An 18,401-nucleotide genomic window follows, 5' to 3' on the forward strand; every position below is an offset into this window, starting at 1 on the left:
CGGGGTACCGTGGTCCCAGCTGTGGTCTTTGAAATGCTACTAGCAACGGGATCACCAGATTTCCGAAACCTCGCACCCAGCACCGGCCTCAAAGCCGACATTCAAGAGGTGTCTAGGGAGGGGAGGTGATGGAACAGGGCTTCACTGCCCGCAGCGCAGAGCGGAGAGCCTTCCTGCCAGCAGAGCTCGGGAGACTAGGTTTCTGTTGCTAGGGACGCAGACAACATCTGGCAGAGGACAGCCACCAGCTCTCCAACTTGGAGCCTCACACAGAAAGGGAAGCCTTGTCTTCGCTCATCGGAAGGCCCCCAGTTAATTAGTTGCATTATCTGGACACCACTAACCCAGGCTAGCGAGCCACTTGCTAGAAGGAGGCAAACAGCACGTACTTTGGAAGAGAATATAATCCCTGCCTGGTCAGCAAGGCTGCCGGCTTCCCAAGCATGGCGTGTTGGCTAATTTCCTTCGTGATCGACAACGTTGCAGAAAACCTGCCTTTTGACTCGGATATTCTCTTGGGTGGAACTGAGATGGGAAAGACAAGGTGCAAGCTGGAACTGGAGGAACAGACCCTCCCCTCGCCTCGTTCCAAGCCTCGGATGCCAACAGTGTCTGGAATGCAGCACAGGTGGGAATCCAAGGCCCTGCTCCTGCCTCAATGGACCTCGCTTGACAGGGGCTTACCCAGCCCCTCCTGAGCCCCTCCTCTGTGCCCGGCACTCAGATGACAAAAAGCTACACAAAAGCAGCAGGATCTTCTAAACTTGGGCTTACTTCATCACCAGACTTCCAAAAACCAAAGCACAGGTAGATTTTTTGGTAAATTAAACCCTAACACAGAGGCTGTCCCATAGGGGCTCTACTTTCAAAAAAGAAAGAAAGAAAGAAAGAAAGAAAGAAAGAAAGAAATGTGTTTAAATGAGAGCATTCTTTAAATGCATTGGGGGGGTGCTTTGATGAAAAAGAAACAGAATTAGCAACAGGTTTCCTCTCTTACAAAATAACATGGTTAGATCATGGTTGAGAAATACACTGGAGCACCAGGCAGACCCAGGCAAAGACCAATGCACTTGGACTCCCGAAAGAGGTCCGTGTCTGGTAAGGGGGCAAGTTACAGAACAGAATGTCTAAGTTTTAATTTTTTTTTTAAAGATTTTATTTATTTATTTGACAGAGAGCGAGAGATCACAAGGAGGCAGAGAGGCAGGCAGAGAGGCAGGCTCCTTGCTGGGCAGAGAGCTTGACACGGGGCTCGATCCCAGGGCCCTGAGATCATGACCCGAGCCAAAGGCAGAGGCTTTAACCCACTGAGCCACCCAGGTGCCCTTAATTTTGGTTTTTAAAATGCATATGTGCTGGGGCGCCTGGGTGGCTCATGTGGTTAAGCGTCTGTCTTCGGCTCAGGTTGTGATCCCAGGGTCCTAGGATCAAGCCCCGCGTCGGGCTCCCTGCTTGGCAGGGAGTCTGCCTCTCCCTCTGACCCTCCCCTTAATTGCACATGCACTCGCACTCTCCCTCTCAAATAAATAAAATCTTTAAAAAATAAATAAAAACAAAATGAATGTGCACATAAAAGCAATCTGAAAGGATTTACGTCCTGTGGGCTATCCTCAGGGGAATGATATTTTGGGCAAAGGGGGATGATGGAGGTAATAGCAGATTCACTTTGTAATTTTGTATACGTCTCTGATATTTAAATGCGTGTCACAGGTAAGTTCTCTATTTATAATAAAAATTGAGCTAACATAAAAATAAGACCGTGTCCTACAGGGGAAGTAAACGACCTCACTGTCAGATCAGAGCCTCGCCCTAGGCTGGCCACTGAACTATAGGATCCTGAAATATCCCCTCCTTCCGCAGAGACTCCCTTTGTCACGTCTGGGTAAGCAGGTTGGACCAGCCCACGCTGAGGTCCCTCTTGCCATCGAGGACTGTGACTGTCCCAGCAAGGTTTCCTTGAGCTGGTTTTGGGCACCACGTTCAAGACTTGGACCTGTGCCTGCCTGCTGAACCGGGACCAGCGCTCCCTGGCCCCCAGGAAGAAACCAGCCAGGAAGTGTTCTTCCCCAGCCCACGGGAGGGGGAAAGGCATCTAAGGCTCATTATTCATGCATAAGGCTATTCCATCGAAATTCCAGCTTGAATCATCCAGAAATTCCAGCTTGAGTCATCCAGGGCTCCCGGAAAGGGTTTCCAGGTAAACACCAAGTGCAGACGTATTCGGATGACTCTGCAGCCCACAGGATTCCTTCCCGGGTTCCTTCCCAGGGGGCACACTGTCCACATCTCCACATCAGCACAGACGCTTTGGCCTACCTCAATGGGCTGCGACTTGCCCAGGACGAACACATGCAGCATGTTCACATCGGGGTCCTTGTGGAAGATGTTGGGCTTGGCATGGTGCTGGAAGTGGCGATGGTTCCACCAGTTGGCAGAGGCACCCTGGGGTGGGGGTTGGGGGGACACAGGGTGAGTGGCACAGTTCTCCGGGGGACCCGTCCCCAGCACCACCAAGACTCAGAACCGACTCCACCATCATACACAGGGCCTCGGCCCCCCCATCCCCGCCCCCCCACCCCAGCCTCCGAATGCTGCCCTGCCCGCCCTGAGGCTGGGGCGTGTGAAGGGAGCCAAGCCAGGCCGTCCCTCCAGGCCCGTTTCCCCCCACAGCAACGTCAGGCGAGTCCAGCTGGAGCCACAGCACGTGGCGAGTGTCTCGGCCGGTGTGAGCCCCCCCACCCCTCCGCCTCCACACGACCCCCGAGGGCCGTGTTCTACAAGCAGAAACACTTCTGTTTCAGGAACGGTAGGAAGGGGTCTCTGCTACGGGGCCCAGGATCGTGCTCCTAGGTGTGTCCCCAAGAGAAATGAAAACGTGGCCACACAAAATTGTACACGCACGTTCCCATTGTTCAAAGTGACCAACAGGTGGAAACGGTTGGGCCGCGCCACAGCAAGGTAGGAGGTAGGAGAAAGGTAGGAGGCACCTGCCACACTGTAGACGAACCTTGAAAACTTCATGCTGAGGGAATGGAAGCTAGACACAAAGAACCACGGACATGACTCCATTTAGAGGAAATGTCCAGACTAGAGAATCTAGAGATAGCAAGGTCAGTGGTTGCCTAGGGCTGGGGGTGGGGACGCGTGGGAGGGATGAGGGGTCGGGGAGGTAGCAGCTAAGAGGGGTGAAGTTTCTTTTGGGGGTGACAAAGGTGTTCCCACATCGATTAGGACAACGGTTGCATAAATCGTGAATATTCTACAAGCATTTGGCAGGAGACGCCCCAACATCCAGATGGGTCTTGCTGCCCTGAGCGGTGAGGACTCAGGGGGGTCCCTGCTAGAAGGCCACAGGAAGGCTTAATATGCCATCGCTGACAGGAACAGGGAAGAGCTCCCAGGTTCTAACATGAAAATATAAAACCATGATCCTAGGAGACAAGAAGCACTGCCTGGGTATTTATTTCAAGGTCATAAAGTTCTGTCTCACCAAGACAAGCTCTTTGCACACGTGGGAGGCATGCCTGTCTCCCAAGTTGCCCTGCGGCCGTAGAAGGAAATGGGACCCTTCTGACTTCACTCTACTGGTGAACTACATCTTGATCAAACAACGCTTAAGCCAAGGGTCTGGCCATCCACAGAGAAGACAAACTGCTAAAACAAACATTTTACTTGGAAGATACTTTTGGCCCAAACACGGTCTTTGGACTCGGAGACGCACAGGTGGGCACCGCTGTGGCCTCCGCCTGTAAGCACGTGCGTCTCAAAACCCATCAGAGCGGAAGAACAGCAACAAAACAAAAATGTCAGTGAGCGAGGGCTCAGAGGACTGAGGAACAGACGACACATTCACCTTTCCAGCCAGAAGGAGCCCGACTCCTGGGAAAGGTCCCATGGAAAGTCTCCAGCACAAAGAAATTGAGGGGCAAGGCGTGTTAGGAGTGCGGCGATGTTTAAAATACGCCAACCCAGGGATGTTCGTGGAATGAATGAAAGAAGGAAAGAGAGATGAGCTGTGAACGCCCGGCGGATGAGTCAGTAAGGGGAGGCCGTCTGGCTCTCTCCGGGCAGAGCTAGTCCTCCCTTCCTTCACTAGGCAGAGCCCTACTCAGTCTTCCCGCTCAGAAGTCCTGCTGGGCCTGGGATAAGGAGCAGCCCTGGGGATGAAGCAGGGGTCCCGAGGCAAGCCCTTGCCTGGCGAGGCAGAGTAGGGGCCCCGGGCACACTGAGATGGAACCGGGAAAGACAAGAGAACTTGGAGGATGGGGCCAGGCAGAGTGAGAGTGAGGGGTGCTCTCCTGACAGAGGGAAGAGGCCGGGCGACGGCTTGGGGGCCGGGGCAGGGGTTGTGTGGACTGCTCCAGAAGCCAAAGTCCTCTTGGTGGAGCTGGAGACCCAGGATCAAGCCCAAAAGTCCTGGGCTGCACCCAGTCAGAGCTCGAATGGTCACAAAGGCAACAGCAACGGTTTCCGACTCAACTTTACGATTTGTCTCGTTTTCAAATGAGAGAATTGCCAAGTTGGATGACTTCTCTCCACCCACTGTCAATCTTAATTTAAAAACTTAAAAAAAAAAAATTTAGTGGGGGCAGGGCAGAGGGAGAGGGAGGAGAATCTTAAGCAGGCTTCATGCCCAGCGCAGAGCCCGGCAAGGGGCTCGATCTCCCGACCCTGAGATCATGATCTCAGCTGAAACCAAGAGTCAGATGCCTGACTCAGCCACCCGGGAGCCCCTTAAATAATTTTTAACTAACTTAAACCAAAGTAAAATAATAATAAATTTTGTTTCGGTACAAATAATATACTTTCTTTTAATGTTGGGACCTTTTATCCATCCGGCTTCCCAACTCTTAAATACTTCTCAACTACTTTCATGTTCTGAGGAAAAAGACTAACTCACCATTAAAAAAAGAATATGCACAAACGCAGATACGGGGCCACAAATTCTTCCTTCTGCCTCAGGTTCCAGTATGGCCCAGCCCAGCCCTGATCTTTATTCAAAATGTTGCTATTTTGTTCTCTGTAGATTTTCTTTGGCATTAACTTAAAACACACACACGCACACACACACACACACATTAGAGGGGTGCCTGGGTGGCTCAGTGGGTTAAACCTCTGCCTTTTGCTAGGGTCATGGTCCAAGGGTCCTGGGATCAAGCCCCGCATCGGGCTCTCTGTTCGGTGGGGAGCCTGCTTCCCACCCGCCCCCACCATGCCTGCCTCTCCGCCTACTTGTGATCTCTGTCGGTCAAATAAATAAAATCTTTAAAATACATAAATAAATAGATAAAAACACATTAGAATGGTCCTCATCCTGAATACCGAGTCTTTTTGGTCTCCCCCTAAATTTTGTGCCCTGGGCGAGTGCCTCACTTGCCCTGCCCTAGTCCCGGCCCTTGGTGGCCCGAGATGATGCATGGAAAGGCTGGCGGTCTCCTGGTTTCTGAATCCAGAGTGCAGTTTGGACAGTGCTGGCCTTGTGTTGTGTATTATATCTGGCGTGCAATGCCAAACAATGAAAGAGGTATGATGGCTCAGAACCCTTTGTACAAGATCATCCTCTGGAAGAAATGTCCGCTGGGAGACACCAGAAGTCGGGATGGGGAGAGCCCATGCTGGAATCCCGCAGTGGCTCAGGCTGCGAGTAGGAAGCAGGGCCCGGCCCCTCAAGGGGCCCGGCACCCTGTTCTCTACTCCCCACTAGCTTGTGCTAAACCACTCAAGGGAGCAGGGCCTCTGGGGCCCTCCCTGTAGCCGACCCCCTTTCTTCCCAACAAAGGGAACCAGGAGAGCAGACGGATCTACAAGACTCGTCTGCAGCCGTGTGACTGTGGGGTGCCGGAGCGGTTTCTGCCGGCTGTGAGGCTCCCGGCTCTGGGGCACCCCAGGCTGAGCTGCATGGCCGGGCCCCCAGCCTACACATGACAAGGAGGACACAGCCAAGCGGAGGACCGGCCAGCCGTGAGTGCAGAATCTCTGAGCCCAAGTACCCCGTCCTCCCCTCACTCCAGAGCTCTGACATCATAAACCCACATTCTCCAGGGAGGCCAGTCCTCTGTCCTGGCCTCCTCCTCCATCCAACACGAGAGCTGGGCCCTGCAAAAACTGAGGGACGTCAGGCAGGAAAGGTCCTCTCAGCTCCCTCCCAGAATCTGGAAACAGGACACAGCCCATCTTTGTTAAGCGGGTGGGGATAACTGGGGGTCGGGATAAAATGTTACTTTCCAACACTGAGGAGGGTTTCATCCAGCAGATAAGAGGAGGAAATGAAACAAAGCATTCCACTGTGCACGCCCTCTGCCTTCACCCCTGTATTTCTGGAAAGAAACCAGGTTCTCAGGCCGCCACAGGCTCAGGGCCAGGCGAGCTGCAGGCGACTGGTTATTAGCTCAACTGGAGTTTGCCCCTCTCCAGATCCACAGCCGGCCACGGGCTCCCCTGACCTGGGTCATGGGGCGGGTTGGGGGGGACCAGCTTAACCCAGATAGGTAGCCCTTCCCAAGCCTGGGTGAGGCGGGATGGGATTCTTTTTTTTTTTAAAGATTATTTATTTATTTGACAGACAGAGATCACAAGTAGGCAGAGAGAGAGGAAGGGAAGCAGGCTCCCTGCCGAGCAGAGAGCCCGATTCGGGGCTCAATCCCAGGACCCTGGGATCATGACCCGAGCTGAAGGCAGAGGCCTTAACCCACTGAGCCACCCAGGCACCCGGAATGGGATTCTTTGGGACACAGCCTTTCTTAGGAAAGCACCTGGGTGCTGCTGGGAAAGGACCGAGTTGGGGAACGAGATGTTTCAGAATGAGCTGGCAAGGACTTATGTCCAGAATCAAGGAGATTGGCCTATCGGGTGAGCACAAGGTCGCTGGCAAGGCCAACCTGTCTTCTTAAGGACATGCCTCGCTGTAACACGTTGTGGGATGACCTCCTCATCAGTGGAGGGCGGGGTGTGTGTGTGTGTGTGTGTGTGTGTGTGTGTGTGTGAGAGGAACTACTTCCCCGTGAGCTTAAACAACTCCGGGCCTGTGGCTCAGCGGATCGTTGTCTCTTATCTAGAGACTTCCCTGACAGCATCTCCCTTTCAGGCTAACAGGGATTTTTTTAGATAAGTTTTTAGATAAAGAGCAAACACTATAAATAACATCATCAACGGAGTCAACGCACAAGAGCAGCACAGGCCTGTCCTCACAACCAGTACCCTGCTTCTCCGCCTAATAGGATCGGAGCCGGGCTGGGAAGGTCAGAGGAGGGGAGGGCTCGCACAGTCCGGCAGGAAGGCCTGGCTCCCGGGCATGCCGCGGTACTCTGCGGCCACAGACGCTGACCCGAGAGGACACTTGGCCCCAGGCAGAGTGAGCTGAGGCCGTGCCAGCCGCTAACTGATGGGCAGATGCCCAGGGCTGCTGGTATTTACCTTTAAGTGGCCAATGATGAACTTGTGGACGATGTGGTTCCAGGAGGACTTCTTGTAGACAGACAGGTGGCCGTAATCGTGTTGCAGCCATCCAGCTTGGGCCTGCGGAGACAGGTGCTTTCAGGACACCAGCTTTCCCACGTCCCCGGCCTCTGCGAGCGGGTGGCGGGCAGTGGGGGGACCTCACCGGTCCCTCACCGGACACCACACCTCACCTGAGAGGTAGCAAGGACAAAGGCCGTGATGATGGTTGGAATCCAGCCATTGCCAAAGTAAAAGATGATGAACCAGGCAATGATCTCCATGACGATGATGTGGGCCAGCAGGACGAGAAAGAACAGGTGGTTGCTCTTGAACAGGTTCATGTCCTCGGCCGCCTTCCTCAGGGCCCGGAAGTCCTCGGTGATCTGGGACTAGGGAGCAAGAGCACAGGGAAGGTGTCAGCCATCCGGCTGCGCTGGAGGGGACCAACGTCTTCTTGCCAGGGAATATGGTGGCCAAGAGGGGGCCCCCCACAGGCCTGTGACCTGAGGAAGCCCGGCCACGGTGCACCACACCCGAGCCATCCACCTGGGCCCCCCCTGCCCCGCACATCACGTGTTCGGCCCCAGCCAGGTCGGTGGCAGAGAAAGGCTCCGACTCGAAAGCTGGTATTTTGCACACCACATTCACAGCAGCGCTCCTCCCAAGGCACACGGCACGAGCAAACCAGATACGCATCAGTGGACGCCTGGCCAGCCAGGACGTGGTCTCTCCGCACCATGGAGTCCGATTCGGCCTCCGAGAGGCAGGAGAGCCCAACGGCCGCTGCCGCAGGGATGGACCTCACGGACCTCGCGCTCCGTGACATTAAGCCGGACATAACAGGACAAATACTGTATGATTCCACACCACGGAGCCGCCGGGAGTAGGCAAGTGCCAGACAGAAAGTGGAGCGATGGTTCCCAGGGCTGCAGGGCACGGGGCGGATGTCTAATGGGGAGTTAATGTTTCATGGGGACAGTTATAATTTGGGGTGATGAGTAAGTCCTGGAAGTGGATGGTGGTAAAAGTTTGCAGAACAATGTGATGTGTCCCAAAGCCACTGAACTGTGCCTCTAAAACAGGCTAAAATGGTAAAATTTGTGCTCTGGGTATGTACGTATTAACACACACACATACACACAAGCTCGCGCTTTTCCACCACCCGACTCTGCCCCTACTTGCTCTGGCGCTCTGTGGAGTCTCAGGGGCCGTGGTGGGGGAAACCCACCATAGGACAACATCCCTGCCCCTACAGAGCTCGGGGAGGCAGGACAGCTCGGTGGGTCCTGGGGATGGGGGGCCGGGGAGGCCCAGGGGGAGTCGGGGGCGACTCCAGAGACATGAGCATGGCCGGGAGAAAGGATGCGGCTGGGAGGCAGGAGTCGGGCAGGTGGGGGGAAGAGGTGCCGTGTGGGTGGAGGGAGCCAGGTTTGGGAGCCTGGGTGGTAAGTGGCAAAGGATCTAAAGAGTGGCTGACACCCATTTAAGTAGGGAAAGTGGGGAAAGCAGGTAGGGCCAGAGAAGCAAGGCTGGGAAGGAGGGAGCCCACAGGACCCAGAAGAGAGGAGAGAAGCTGCCTGTCTGCAGGGGAGCCGGGGAGGGCGGAGGACGGAGCCACGGGTGGAGGGAGCGGGATGGAACCCCAGGTGAGCTCCGGGGAGGGGTGAAGACAACCTCCCCCCTCAGCCCTGGGGAGGAAGGGGAGGGCCAGGGGCAGGGAGAGCCAGGAGGAGGGGAGGCTGGCCTCTGACACACAGAATGGGCTCTATTTCCCAGGGAAGGAGAGAGAAAACAGCGGGAGGACTGGACCAGAACTGAAGACCCTGGGCCCAGCCTAACTACTGAGATCCGGGAGGTGAGGAGCCTGGGAACGAATCACCCCAAGCGAGGGGCCAGCTCAGGCTGGCGGCAAGGGAAGGGGCTCACCGAGGAGTCTCGGAGTCCTGCCTGACCCCAGGTATTGGGCGGGGGCTCCCGTGGCCCACACCTGGCACTCTCTGTCTTTAGGCAGGCACCCCCTCTCCCCGCAAGCCCTCCCCTCCTTGCTGGGTCTGGGCACACTCACGTTCTTGCCACGGTCCTGGCTGGGCTCCTCCGGGGCCAGCTCTCCGATCAGTAGAGGCTTCATGAACTTGCGCACAAAGTCGAGGTCACGGTGGAAGGCGAGGAAGGCGTCCTGGGGAGGCGGAGAGCAGGTGGTGAGTGGGAGACCTCAGACCCGGGGAGGGCAGGGCTAACCAGCCTCAGCTCTCCGTGTCCCCACTTGGACCCTGATCAAGGCCTTCCAGGACCTGGCCCCAGATGCTCTCTCCGGCCTCATCTCGGCAGATCCCTCGGTGCCCAGTCGCCACCCTGAGCACACCGAAGGGGTGTGTGCAGACATTCAGGACGCCTCCAGGGGAGTCAGAAAAACGCACCCCTGTAGGGAGATGCACAAGCTGGGCCCCAACTGTTGCTTTTAAAATTTAAAAAAAATAGGGGTGCCCTGGGTGGCTCAGTCTGTTAAACGTCTGCCTTCGGCTCAGGTCATTATCCTGGGGTCCTGGGATCAAGCCCCGCGTCGGGGCTCCCTGCTCAGCGGGGAGTTTGCTTCTCCCTCTGCCCCTCCCACCCCCACTCATGCTCAATCTCATTCTCTTGCTCTCTCTCTCAAATAAATAAAATCTTTAAAAAATTTTTAAAATATGGTATAATAATAATATTATTATTATAACTCCAATGATAAAGTTATAACGTGCAAGTTTAGAGAATGTACACAAGAACAAAGAGGAAAATAGATACCACCCAGCGAGCAAGTAACACTGGCTAATATTTTAGCTGGTTTCCTTCTGGGTTTTTTTCTATTTGCGTTACTAAAATCATTATATTATATTCTATATTAAATCTATATTATTACATAAGTCATCTCATTAACAAACATGGCATTTTCATTGGGGATGAGCTGGCATCATAGGTTACCGTATGATGTCCTAGTGGCAAGCACTTACCCTGCAGTGAGCCAAATGTTGACACACTGCAAGATAGAGAACAAAGTCAAATGATACCATGAGAAACCAGAAGAAACATCAACATCGTGGGGGAAAAAGTGTGTGTGTGTGTGTGTGTGCACGCGCGTGCGCGCATGTGTGTTGGGAAGACATGTTTAGCTTTTAAAAAACTGAAAAAGATAAAACTAAATTATTATAAGAAATGCAATGCTTGGGGCGCCTGGGTGGCTCAGTTAAGGGTTAAGCCTGGGTTAAGCCTCTGCCTTTGGCTCAGGTCATGATCTCAGGGTCCTGGGATCGAGCCCCACATCGGGCTCCCTGCTCAGTGGAAAGCCTGCTTCCCCCTCTCTCTCTCTGCTTGCCCCTCTGCCTACTTGTGATCTCTGTCTGTCAAATAAATAAATAAAATCTTAAAAAAGAAATGCAATGCTTGATTTGAAAGGCTCCTATTTGGAGGGAGGAAAAATAAAGACCCAGCTGTTCCGCAAGACATTTTTGGGGTTGAATCGGAAACTTTGACTACAGGCCAGGTATCTGGTCATAGGAAGGACTTACTGTTCATTTTCTTCATTGCAAGAAAGGTATTGTGATGATGTTAGAGAATGTCCCCATTCTTAGGAGCAGGTGGTGAAGAACTTAGGGACGAGATGGCGTAACTGAGACAACTTATTTTCATGGGATTCGGCAAAAGAAAATCACGTACAAAAAAAAAAATATATATATATATATATACACACACACAAAGAAGGAGAATGCAAACATGGCAAGATGTTGAGATTAGTGCATCTTGGCTGAAGAAATGCCAGGTGTTCCCTTATTCTTTCAACAGTTCTGCATGTTTGGAAATCTTCAAATTTTTTTTAAATGAGGGACGAACCAGGAAAATACCCACAACTCGTAAGCATGTTTAAACTCCCCACTAAAGTATCTCCCGACAGTGATTGCCAGGCCTCTCCCAATTCCTTACTGCATGCCTGGCATCGAGACTTTTTACCTGGTCTTTATTCTGTTTGTGTCTAGAACAGACCAACAAAACAACAATTTGTACAGTTTTAAAAACATGTCCGTGCCCCCCTACCTGAACAGAAAGGGAGGGTGGCAAAGGATCAGATCAAGTATATTTTCAGAGAAGAGACGTGAGGCCCTTCCGGGGCCCCGGGCAGGCAATGGCTGGCGCAAACCAGCTCTGCCCTCCGGGTCAGCTGTCCCCACCCCCGGCCTCAGCGACCTCTGCGAAGTGAGGCCCTTCCCGGCCCCACTGAGCCCAGAGGCCCCGGGGAAAGGCCCTCCAGCAGTATCCAAGGCAGGGCCTGGTGTCAGCGGTGCAGGACGGCCTTCCAGAGGCAGAGCCTACAGAAGCCCCTTCATTGGTCCTCCCCCGATCAGACCGCGGCTTTCCAGAAGCGACGGGAAGCCTTTGGTAAGGCAGTTTCCTGAGAGCCAACTGCTGTGTCTGATAACTAAACCACACCACTCTCTACTCCTCACTGGGAGGTAAAATTCAAGTCTGCAAGCGACTCATTTCTCAGCCAGCACTCACTGCCCACCCCAGCCCCCAATCACCCCACCCGCAGGTCCAGGTCATGCCCTCAAGCCCCCGCCTGGACTGGGGAGCTTGGTGGAGCCGACGGACAGACAGACAGACAGACAGACACCCGTCCCAGCCCAGACTGTTCCTTGGCCATCTCCAGAAGGCTCTCAGGTGGCCTCTCACCTCCCCGTGTGACAGGGAGCGAGTCAGGAGCCTTGTTTACGTTCCAGAAGGCCAAGGGCCTGCAGTGTGGATGAAGACCCCGGAGCGCAAGCAGGGAACGTTCTCTGCTCCAAGTGCAGAGCCGGGATCAAAACCAAGTTCACCTGACTCCAGGGCTGTGGTTCCACACACCTCCTGCCAGCTGAGGAAGCCAAGCACGGACAGCGCGTCTGGCTGTCCATTATAGGTCTGACGGCGTTCTGAGCAGGCCAGGTGAAGACCACCTGTGAACCCACCAAGCTCGTGCTCATGCCAGGGCCTTTGCACGGCACTTCCTCCCGCCTGGGAGCCCTGCTCCCAAAGTGCCCCGTGGCTGGCTTTTCCCGACCACCCTGCAGCCCCACACTCTCTCTTGGACATCGGCCGGTTTTGCCTTCTTCATAACAGTGACCAATTCACAAGCTGTATGACTTGCTTCCGTATGTGTCATTCTCCCCCCTCTAGACTTTGATGAGCTCCACAAGGGAAGGGCCATGGCCATCTCACTCACTGCAACTCCTGGGCCTACGAGGAAGCCTAAGGAGGGCTCACAAGTGAACGTGAGGGTCTGGTCTGCCCCCTCTAGCCCCAGGAAACGCCCCCTCTAGCCCCAGGAAACGCCCACTCTGCAATCATGCTCACACCCTTGTTGCGCTCTTTTGCGCAACCTGGCTTAGCAACCTGGCTTACGCTCCTGAGACAACAGAACTCTTCAACCTCTCCAGCCCCCCACTGCGGTGGTGGCAGAGTTGTCACATCCTAAGACACATAGGGCTTGCCACCGAGCCATGGGCTTTGGGTGCATAAGCCACTAATCCTTACCGAACTCCAAGGCAGGTCCTATTCTAGAGACAAGCAAGAGACGGAGGGAGGCGAAGCTGCCAGCCCACCGTCTCACTGCAGGTGTGCCTACTTCTAGAGTTTTCCAATGCTGATACACATGTCTCAATCAAAACAAGCTTCCTCCCCGCTGAGAGCTGAGCACTTATTGCGTCTCCCCCTTCAAAGTGTCACGGAGGGACCTCCAGAAGGTTCCCAGGAACTCCTGGGTTTTAGACGTGTCTGGCTGGATCAGGAGGTCACCATGCAAAGTACGATGGGGCCAATCCAAATGCTGACTTTGGAGCAAGAATTGGACCAGCCTCTGTCCTCATCTGAGAGGAAGAGAGGTCAAAGGCTTTCTGGAAGCCCTGGGCCAAGGGTGAAGAGAAAGGAGCAGCAACGGCTTGAGAGAGAGCAGAATGGAGCCGTCCTCAGGCGGGCAGGTGCGTGTGCTGCGGGTGCGGAGGGCAGGCTGCGGGAGGAATGGCCGAAGATCCCAGAATGGAAGATACCATGTGCCGCACTTCCCGCTTCCGCCCCACCCAGCGCCAAAGCCAGCCAACTTCTGCTGGAACGACCCCTTCCCCAGACCCAGCCCCACTGGCGTAGAGCCCAGGAGCGGGGAACATGGGAGGAGCACCCCGAGGGCACTCCGGGCTGCAGGGAACGGCCCTGGGAACCAGGCCTCTGCAGAACAAGGGATTAAAGAGGGAGAAGCTGAAGAAGTTCCCTGAGTTCTCAGGTAGAGACAGAGTCCCTGACGTCCTCTCCACGGCCGAGCTCCTGGACTGTGCTCCATCCCAGGGGAAGGGAAGGGCCTGACTGCACAGAACGTAAGTACCTGCATGGGTCCCACAGAGATGGAAGGGACCCTCACAAGTGATAAGTAGTGGGAGGAGGGTGAGCGGGTGCTCTCCTGAGGCCGTAGCCCGGGAGAGTGGGACTGCCCTGCCCTAGTCCCGCTCAGAAGGTACAGCCGTCCTCTAGGCACAAACAGAGGCACAGTCAATGCCTTTTCCTTTGGAGAAAATGGGGTCACTCAACTTGTCTTCACACTCCAATCTCTGATTTCCTGAACTCCCGAGCCTGTGTGCCGGGAACGTGCACGTACACGCACAGGAGGCTAAAGCACCCCCTGTTAAGGTCCCTCACACCCGTGTCCTAAAGTTGGAGGCAGCCCCCTGGAGCCTGGCGGTAACGTCTCATCTCACAGCCCTGTGAGAGCAAAGTTCACAGGCAATGCCTTGCCTATGAATTCGTAAAGCTGGGATAAAAACCTAAGTCCTCTGCCTCCAAACACCACACCCGCCCCCCAACCCTGTCTAAGGGAGGTCAGAGATTTGTTCTGTTTTCAATCGGTCGCCTTTTCCTAAGAACAACATGGCAGCAGGTCCGCAGACGGACAGAACCCTGACCTCTTCTCGCCTTCCTTGGGTTCCAAGAGGCGACTGATGCGGACGGGGCAGGAAAAGCTGCAGAACAGACCTAGAAGGAGAGGGTCCAGCGTCAAGCCCCAGCGTGAGAGGAAGGAGGGACGCAAAGCCACCGGTTGCAGTCACGGGCTGAATTGTTCAGTTTAACGCCCAGGGCCGGGCTCAGAGACGCGGAGACACTACATGTGTCTTGAATCGTAGCTGAAGATTAAAAGCCCCAAGTGGGGCAAGTTCTGCATCTGCCTTGAAGAGTAGACATCCTTGGGACTCAGAGGGTTCCCTCTGCCAATGGGGAGAGCAGAGGAGTGCCAGAGGGCAGGAGAGGTGGAAAAGGAAGGGAGGGAGGGAAGGAGACAGGGGGGAGGGAAGGCGGGCCTGGAGGGCTTGGTAAGGGTAGATCCTGAGCTCAGGGCTGAGCGCAGACACTGGAGCAAGTTTTTCAAACTTGAGCAAGGTTTTTAAACCTAAGAGCAAGGAGAGATACCTGCAGGTCTGATCTGAGGGCGGGCTGCACTAACGGGCATGAATGCGTATTGTGAGTTGCAAAAATTAAGCACCTGTATTCTTACAGGCAAGGCCAAGTTCTTACTTCTGCAGAAGCACCAAATGACAACTGCCCTTGGCTAGGTCGCCCTTTTGGGAAGAGGTGGTCTTGACTTTCGAGGCCTTTTCTCAGAATCAGGAAAACCCCATACTGGGGTCCTGAATTGTCCCGAGAATGGCTTCCTTGACTTCTGACCTGTTATTGGAGGCTGTTATTGTACTGTGATCGGCTCAAAACAGTGCACTGGGGGCTCCCGGGGATCCGAACTCTTATCTGCTGCCATCCCTCCCCGACTTGCATGGCCTGAATACTCTGTCCCCAAGCTTTAAGGAAGAAGTCCGTGCTCAGAGGGGCAAAGCCACCTGCCCCATGGCCTTTGACAAGGGTCTCCTGATTCCTCGCCTATCCCTGCCTTTTGGAGCCCTCTTCCCATACAACCTTGTACTGCCCATGGCCTTTCCCCGCCCTGGTCCCAGACAGCAAAGAGAGGAGAATCTAGTTGCCCACTCCATGTTAGAGCACCCTGTCCCCAGTTAGCCCATGCCAGGCCCTAAAAGCCTCATCTTAGAAAGTGGTGAGCTTCGGGGGCGCCTGGGTGGCTCAGTGGGTTAAAGCCTCTGCTTTCGGCTCAGGTCATGATCCCAGGGTCCTGGGATCGAGCCCCACATCAGGCTTTCCGCTCCGCGGAGAGCCTGCTTCCTCCTCTCTCTCCCTGCCTGCCTCTCTTGCCTACTTGTAATCTCTGTCTGTCAAATAAATAAATAAATAAAAAAACCTTAAAAAAAAAAAAAAAAAAAAAAGAAAGTGGTGAGCTTCGGGGATAATGACTGTGCAATGCGTTGCCAGAACATGTAAAATTGGCATAAATCTCGACTTCTTTCCACCGGATTCCTTGTTGCTCACTTTACATAATCCTCACCTTCTTCCGTCACTTGCCAGATGGACATGGACGAGGGACAAGAAGCAATGTTTCTAGTGCTTACTCGCGGCTTAGGAAGCACTCTGCCACACAGTACATATTTTCTCCACATCAGAGAATGTATTTCACAGTGGGAAGACCTCGACCAGGAGGCAGGTCTCTTATTTGAGAATTGCCGTTACCCAGCTTCCACAAACAGCCACGTGACATAACACAGATGTCTGAAAACCGTATGCCCGCTAAGTTGTGGTGGGCGGTCAAGCCCCCAAGGCTGAGGCAGTGTTCCCAAGCAAACAGGTAAAACCAGATGAGCCCAGAAGCTGTAGGCACCATCTCGTGATGACCACTTTTTAAAGCTTGCACACGGCTGGACCCCGCTCACCAAAGCCGTAAGCCACTCCCAGCCAAGACTGTAACTGCCTGGTCTGGCCTGCCTGGGTAGGCCTGTCCCAAGAAGACTTGGAAGAGGTAGGGAGATCCAAAGTTCCGCGGTAGGACAGGGGCCCATACAGCTAGGACAGCAAAAGCCCCCTACTGGTCAGCATGCTAGGCGTCCTGTGCGGGTCTCTCCCATGGCCTCTCCCCTACTCACCCCTCCCCAGTGGCCTCCAACTTGCTGCCTCCAAGAGGCCCCTTTCTTCCCTCCTGGACTCCCTTGGGTTCCCTCTCTCCAGTTCCCATCCTCTGGGCTCCAGCAGCATCTTCAAGAGATGCCAGGATTGCAGACTGGGGGATCAGGAGGGGCCGAAGGGTACCATGGGCCGCTCCGCACTCAATACCTTCAGGAGTGCAGATGAGGGAAGGGCATTCCTGGCAGGATTTAGAAACAGAGGACCATTGAGTAGTTGCGAGGTACGAGAGTAACCCCGGCCAGGCGGGACCTGTTGCCAAGCCAGCCTAGTGCTGCTAAAAACACGCTGCTGCCCCCCCCCGCCCTCGCCCGGGCTTTGCAAACCCTCCTTCCAATTCCCCACCCCGGAGCCCAAGAACCGACCCTTGGGGTGGGTGCTGGTAGTCCCCGAGAGCATGAGAACAGCAGCTCCCGGGCGGTCTGCGCGTGGCAGCCATTGCGGACCTTCTCAGGGCCGCAGCAAGCCCGGTCGACCACAGGCCTCTATCTTCCCCGCCCCCTTCTCTGGCTGGAGAGTGAGGGACGCGCGCGGAGTCCCACACCTGGCTCGTCTCCCGCTCCGGTCCACGGCGCCCAGGAGCGGCCATCTTCCACGCTGGGGCTGCCAAACTCCTGGGGCCCAAGCGCCCCCTTTGGGGAGTACCCGGCCGCGTGTGAACCCGGCGGAAGGAAGGAGGTGTGTGTCCTTAGCGCGCGCGGCAGAACCTGCTCGCCAAGGCTTGGATCTCCGCCGCGTCCTACCTCCCGGGCTCCAAAATCCGACCCCGCTAGCCAGGTGGCCCCCGCTGTCCTAAAGGATGAGGATCTGGGGCGGGGATCGAGCGCAGGAGACACGCTTTCCTTGCTTCCTGGACGCCCCACGCTCCATTCAGGGCTGGAGGTCTGGTTTGGAGCCCCGGGATCCCTGGCTTCTGACTCCGGCCTGCGTGCGGCACAGAAAGGTGGCAGCAGAGCCCCCACGCCCTTACCGTAGCATCTTCCCCCGCGTAGTGCCCGATGACCCGCTGGCCGCCTGGGTGCCGGCTGGCCCATTCGGTGACGTTGTAGACCTTGCGGTCGATGACGAGCCACTGGTCCGTGCGCTGGTTGTGCTTCTGAATCTCCTCCCAGGTGAAGGTGGGCATGGGCGCCTCGCGCTCTGTGGCCCCCTCGCCCTGGTTCCCCCCTTTCCCCATGCTGCCTGCTGACCGGGATGCCGCGTGCACTGTGGCCTCCACGCCCGCAGCTCGAGTGTGCGGCCCGGGCCTCCTTGCTTTCGGCTTTTGTCTTCTCCTACTGCCCCTCCCGCGGCGCCCCCTCCCACAGCCTCCTCCCCCGAGCTAGGCAGTCTCCCCTGCCTTCCCTCCGACTCTCCCCGGCTTCCCCAAGCGATCCCTTTCCTCCGCCCCTCCCTCTGCCCCTCCCTCCTCCCACCAGCCCGCCTTGGACTTTTCCCTCCTGGAAAAACTCCGGGGTCGCTCAGGACCTGGACGCCTCCTCTGCCGGCCCCTCCGGCTTCCCCCGCCCACGGCTCCGCATCCTCCCGCGTTCCCCGCCGCCCGGGTTTCCACAGTGATCAGCAGAGCGCCTGCACCAATCCGGGCGCGTCGCCCCGCCTGCCATTGGCCCAGGAGGATCTTTCGAAGGCCAGCGGGCTGGAGCGGCGGTCCCCGGCTCCCCCGCCCGCGCGCCCGCGCAGAGTCTAGCCCAGCCGCGAGGCCGCTACGTGTCCGACCTCCTCCCTTCCCCGCCCTACCACCCCGCCTCGCCTCCCCCTCCCCGCTCGAGCCCCGGTGCGCCGGAGGAGATCCCAGAGGAGCGGGGGCGAAGGCTGGGCGCCGCGCGCTCCGGGGCATGCACCTGACTGGGGCAAGTTCCCGGGCCCGCCCGGATGACGCCCTTCCCCGGCCCGCCGGA

At 55.8% G+C, this 18,401-nt stretch overlaps 1 protein-coding gene across 1 annotated transcript in view; it reads right to left on the reverse strand.

The window, feature by feature from the left end:
* The window catches only part of FADS2 (fatty acid desaturase 2), a 31,770-nt gene extending 13,743 nt beyond the window's left edge, over positions 1 to 18,027 (reverse strand). The window contains exons 1-5 of the mRNA XM_080817366.1: positions 17,474 to 18,027; positions 9,503 to 9,613; positions 7,629 to 7,826; positions 7,414 to 7,515; positions 2,317 to 2,442 (exon numbers count right to left, since the gene is read on the reverse strand). Of these exons, the coding sequence (XP_080673492.1) occupies positions 2,317 to 2,442; positions 7,414 to 7,515; positions 7,629 to 7,826; positions 9,503 to 9,613; positions 17,474 to 17,680 (744 nt within the window). The 5' untranslated portion in view covers positions 17,681 to 18,027. The remainder of the gene's footprint in view (positions 1 to 2,316; positions 2,443 to 7,413; positions 7,516 to 7,628; positions 7,827 to 9,502; positions 9,614 to 17,473) is intronic.
* Between the last annotated feature and the right edge of the window lie 374 nt (positions 18,028 to 18,401).

Source organism: Martes martes, assembly GCF_963455335.1.
Source record: "Martes martes genome assembly, chromosome: 10".
In the NCBI taxonomy this organism is placed as follows: domain Eukaryota; kingdom Metazoa; phylum Chordata; class Mammalia; order Carnivora; family Mustelidae; genus Martes; species Martes martes.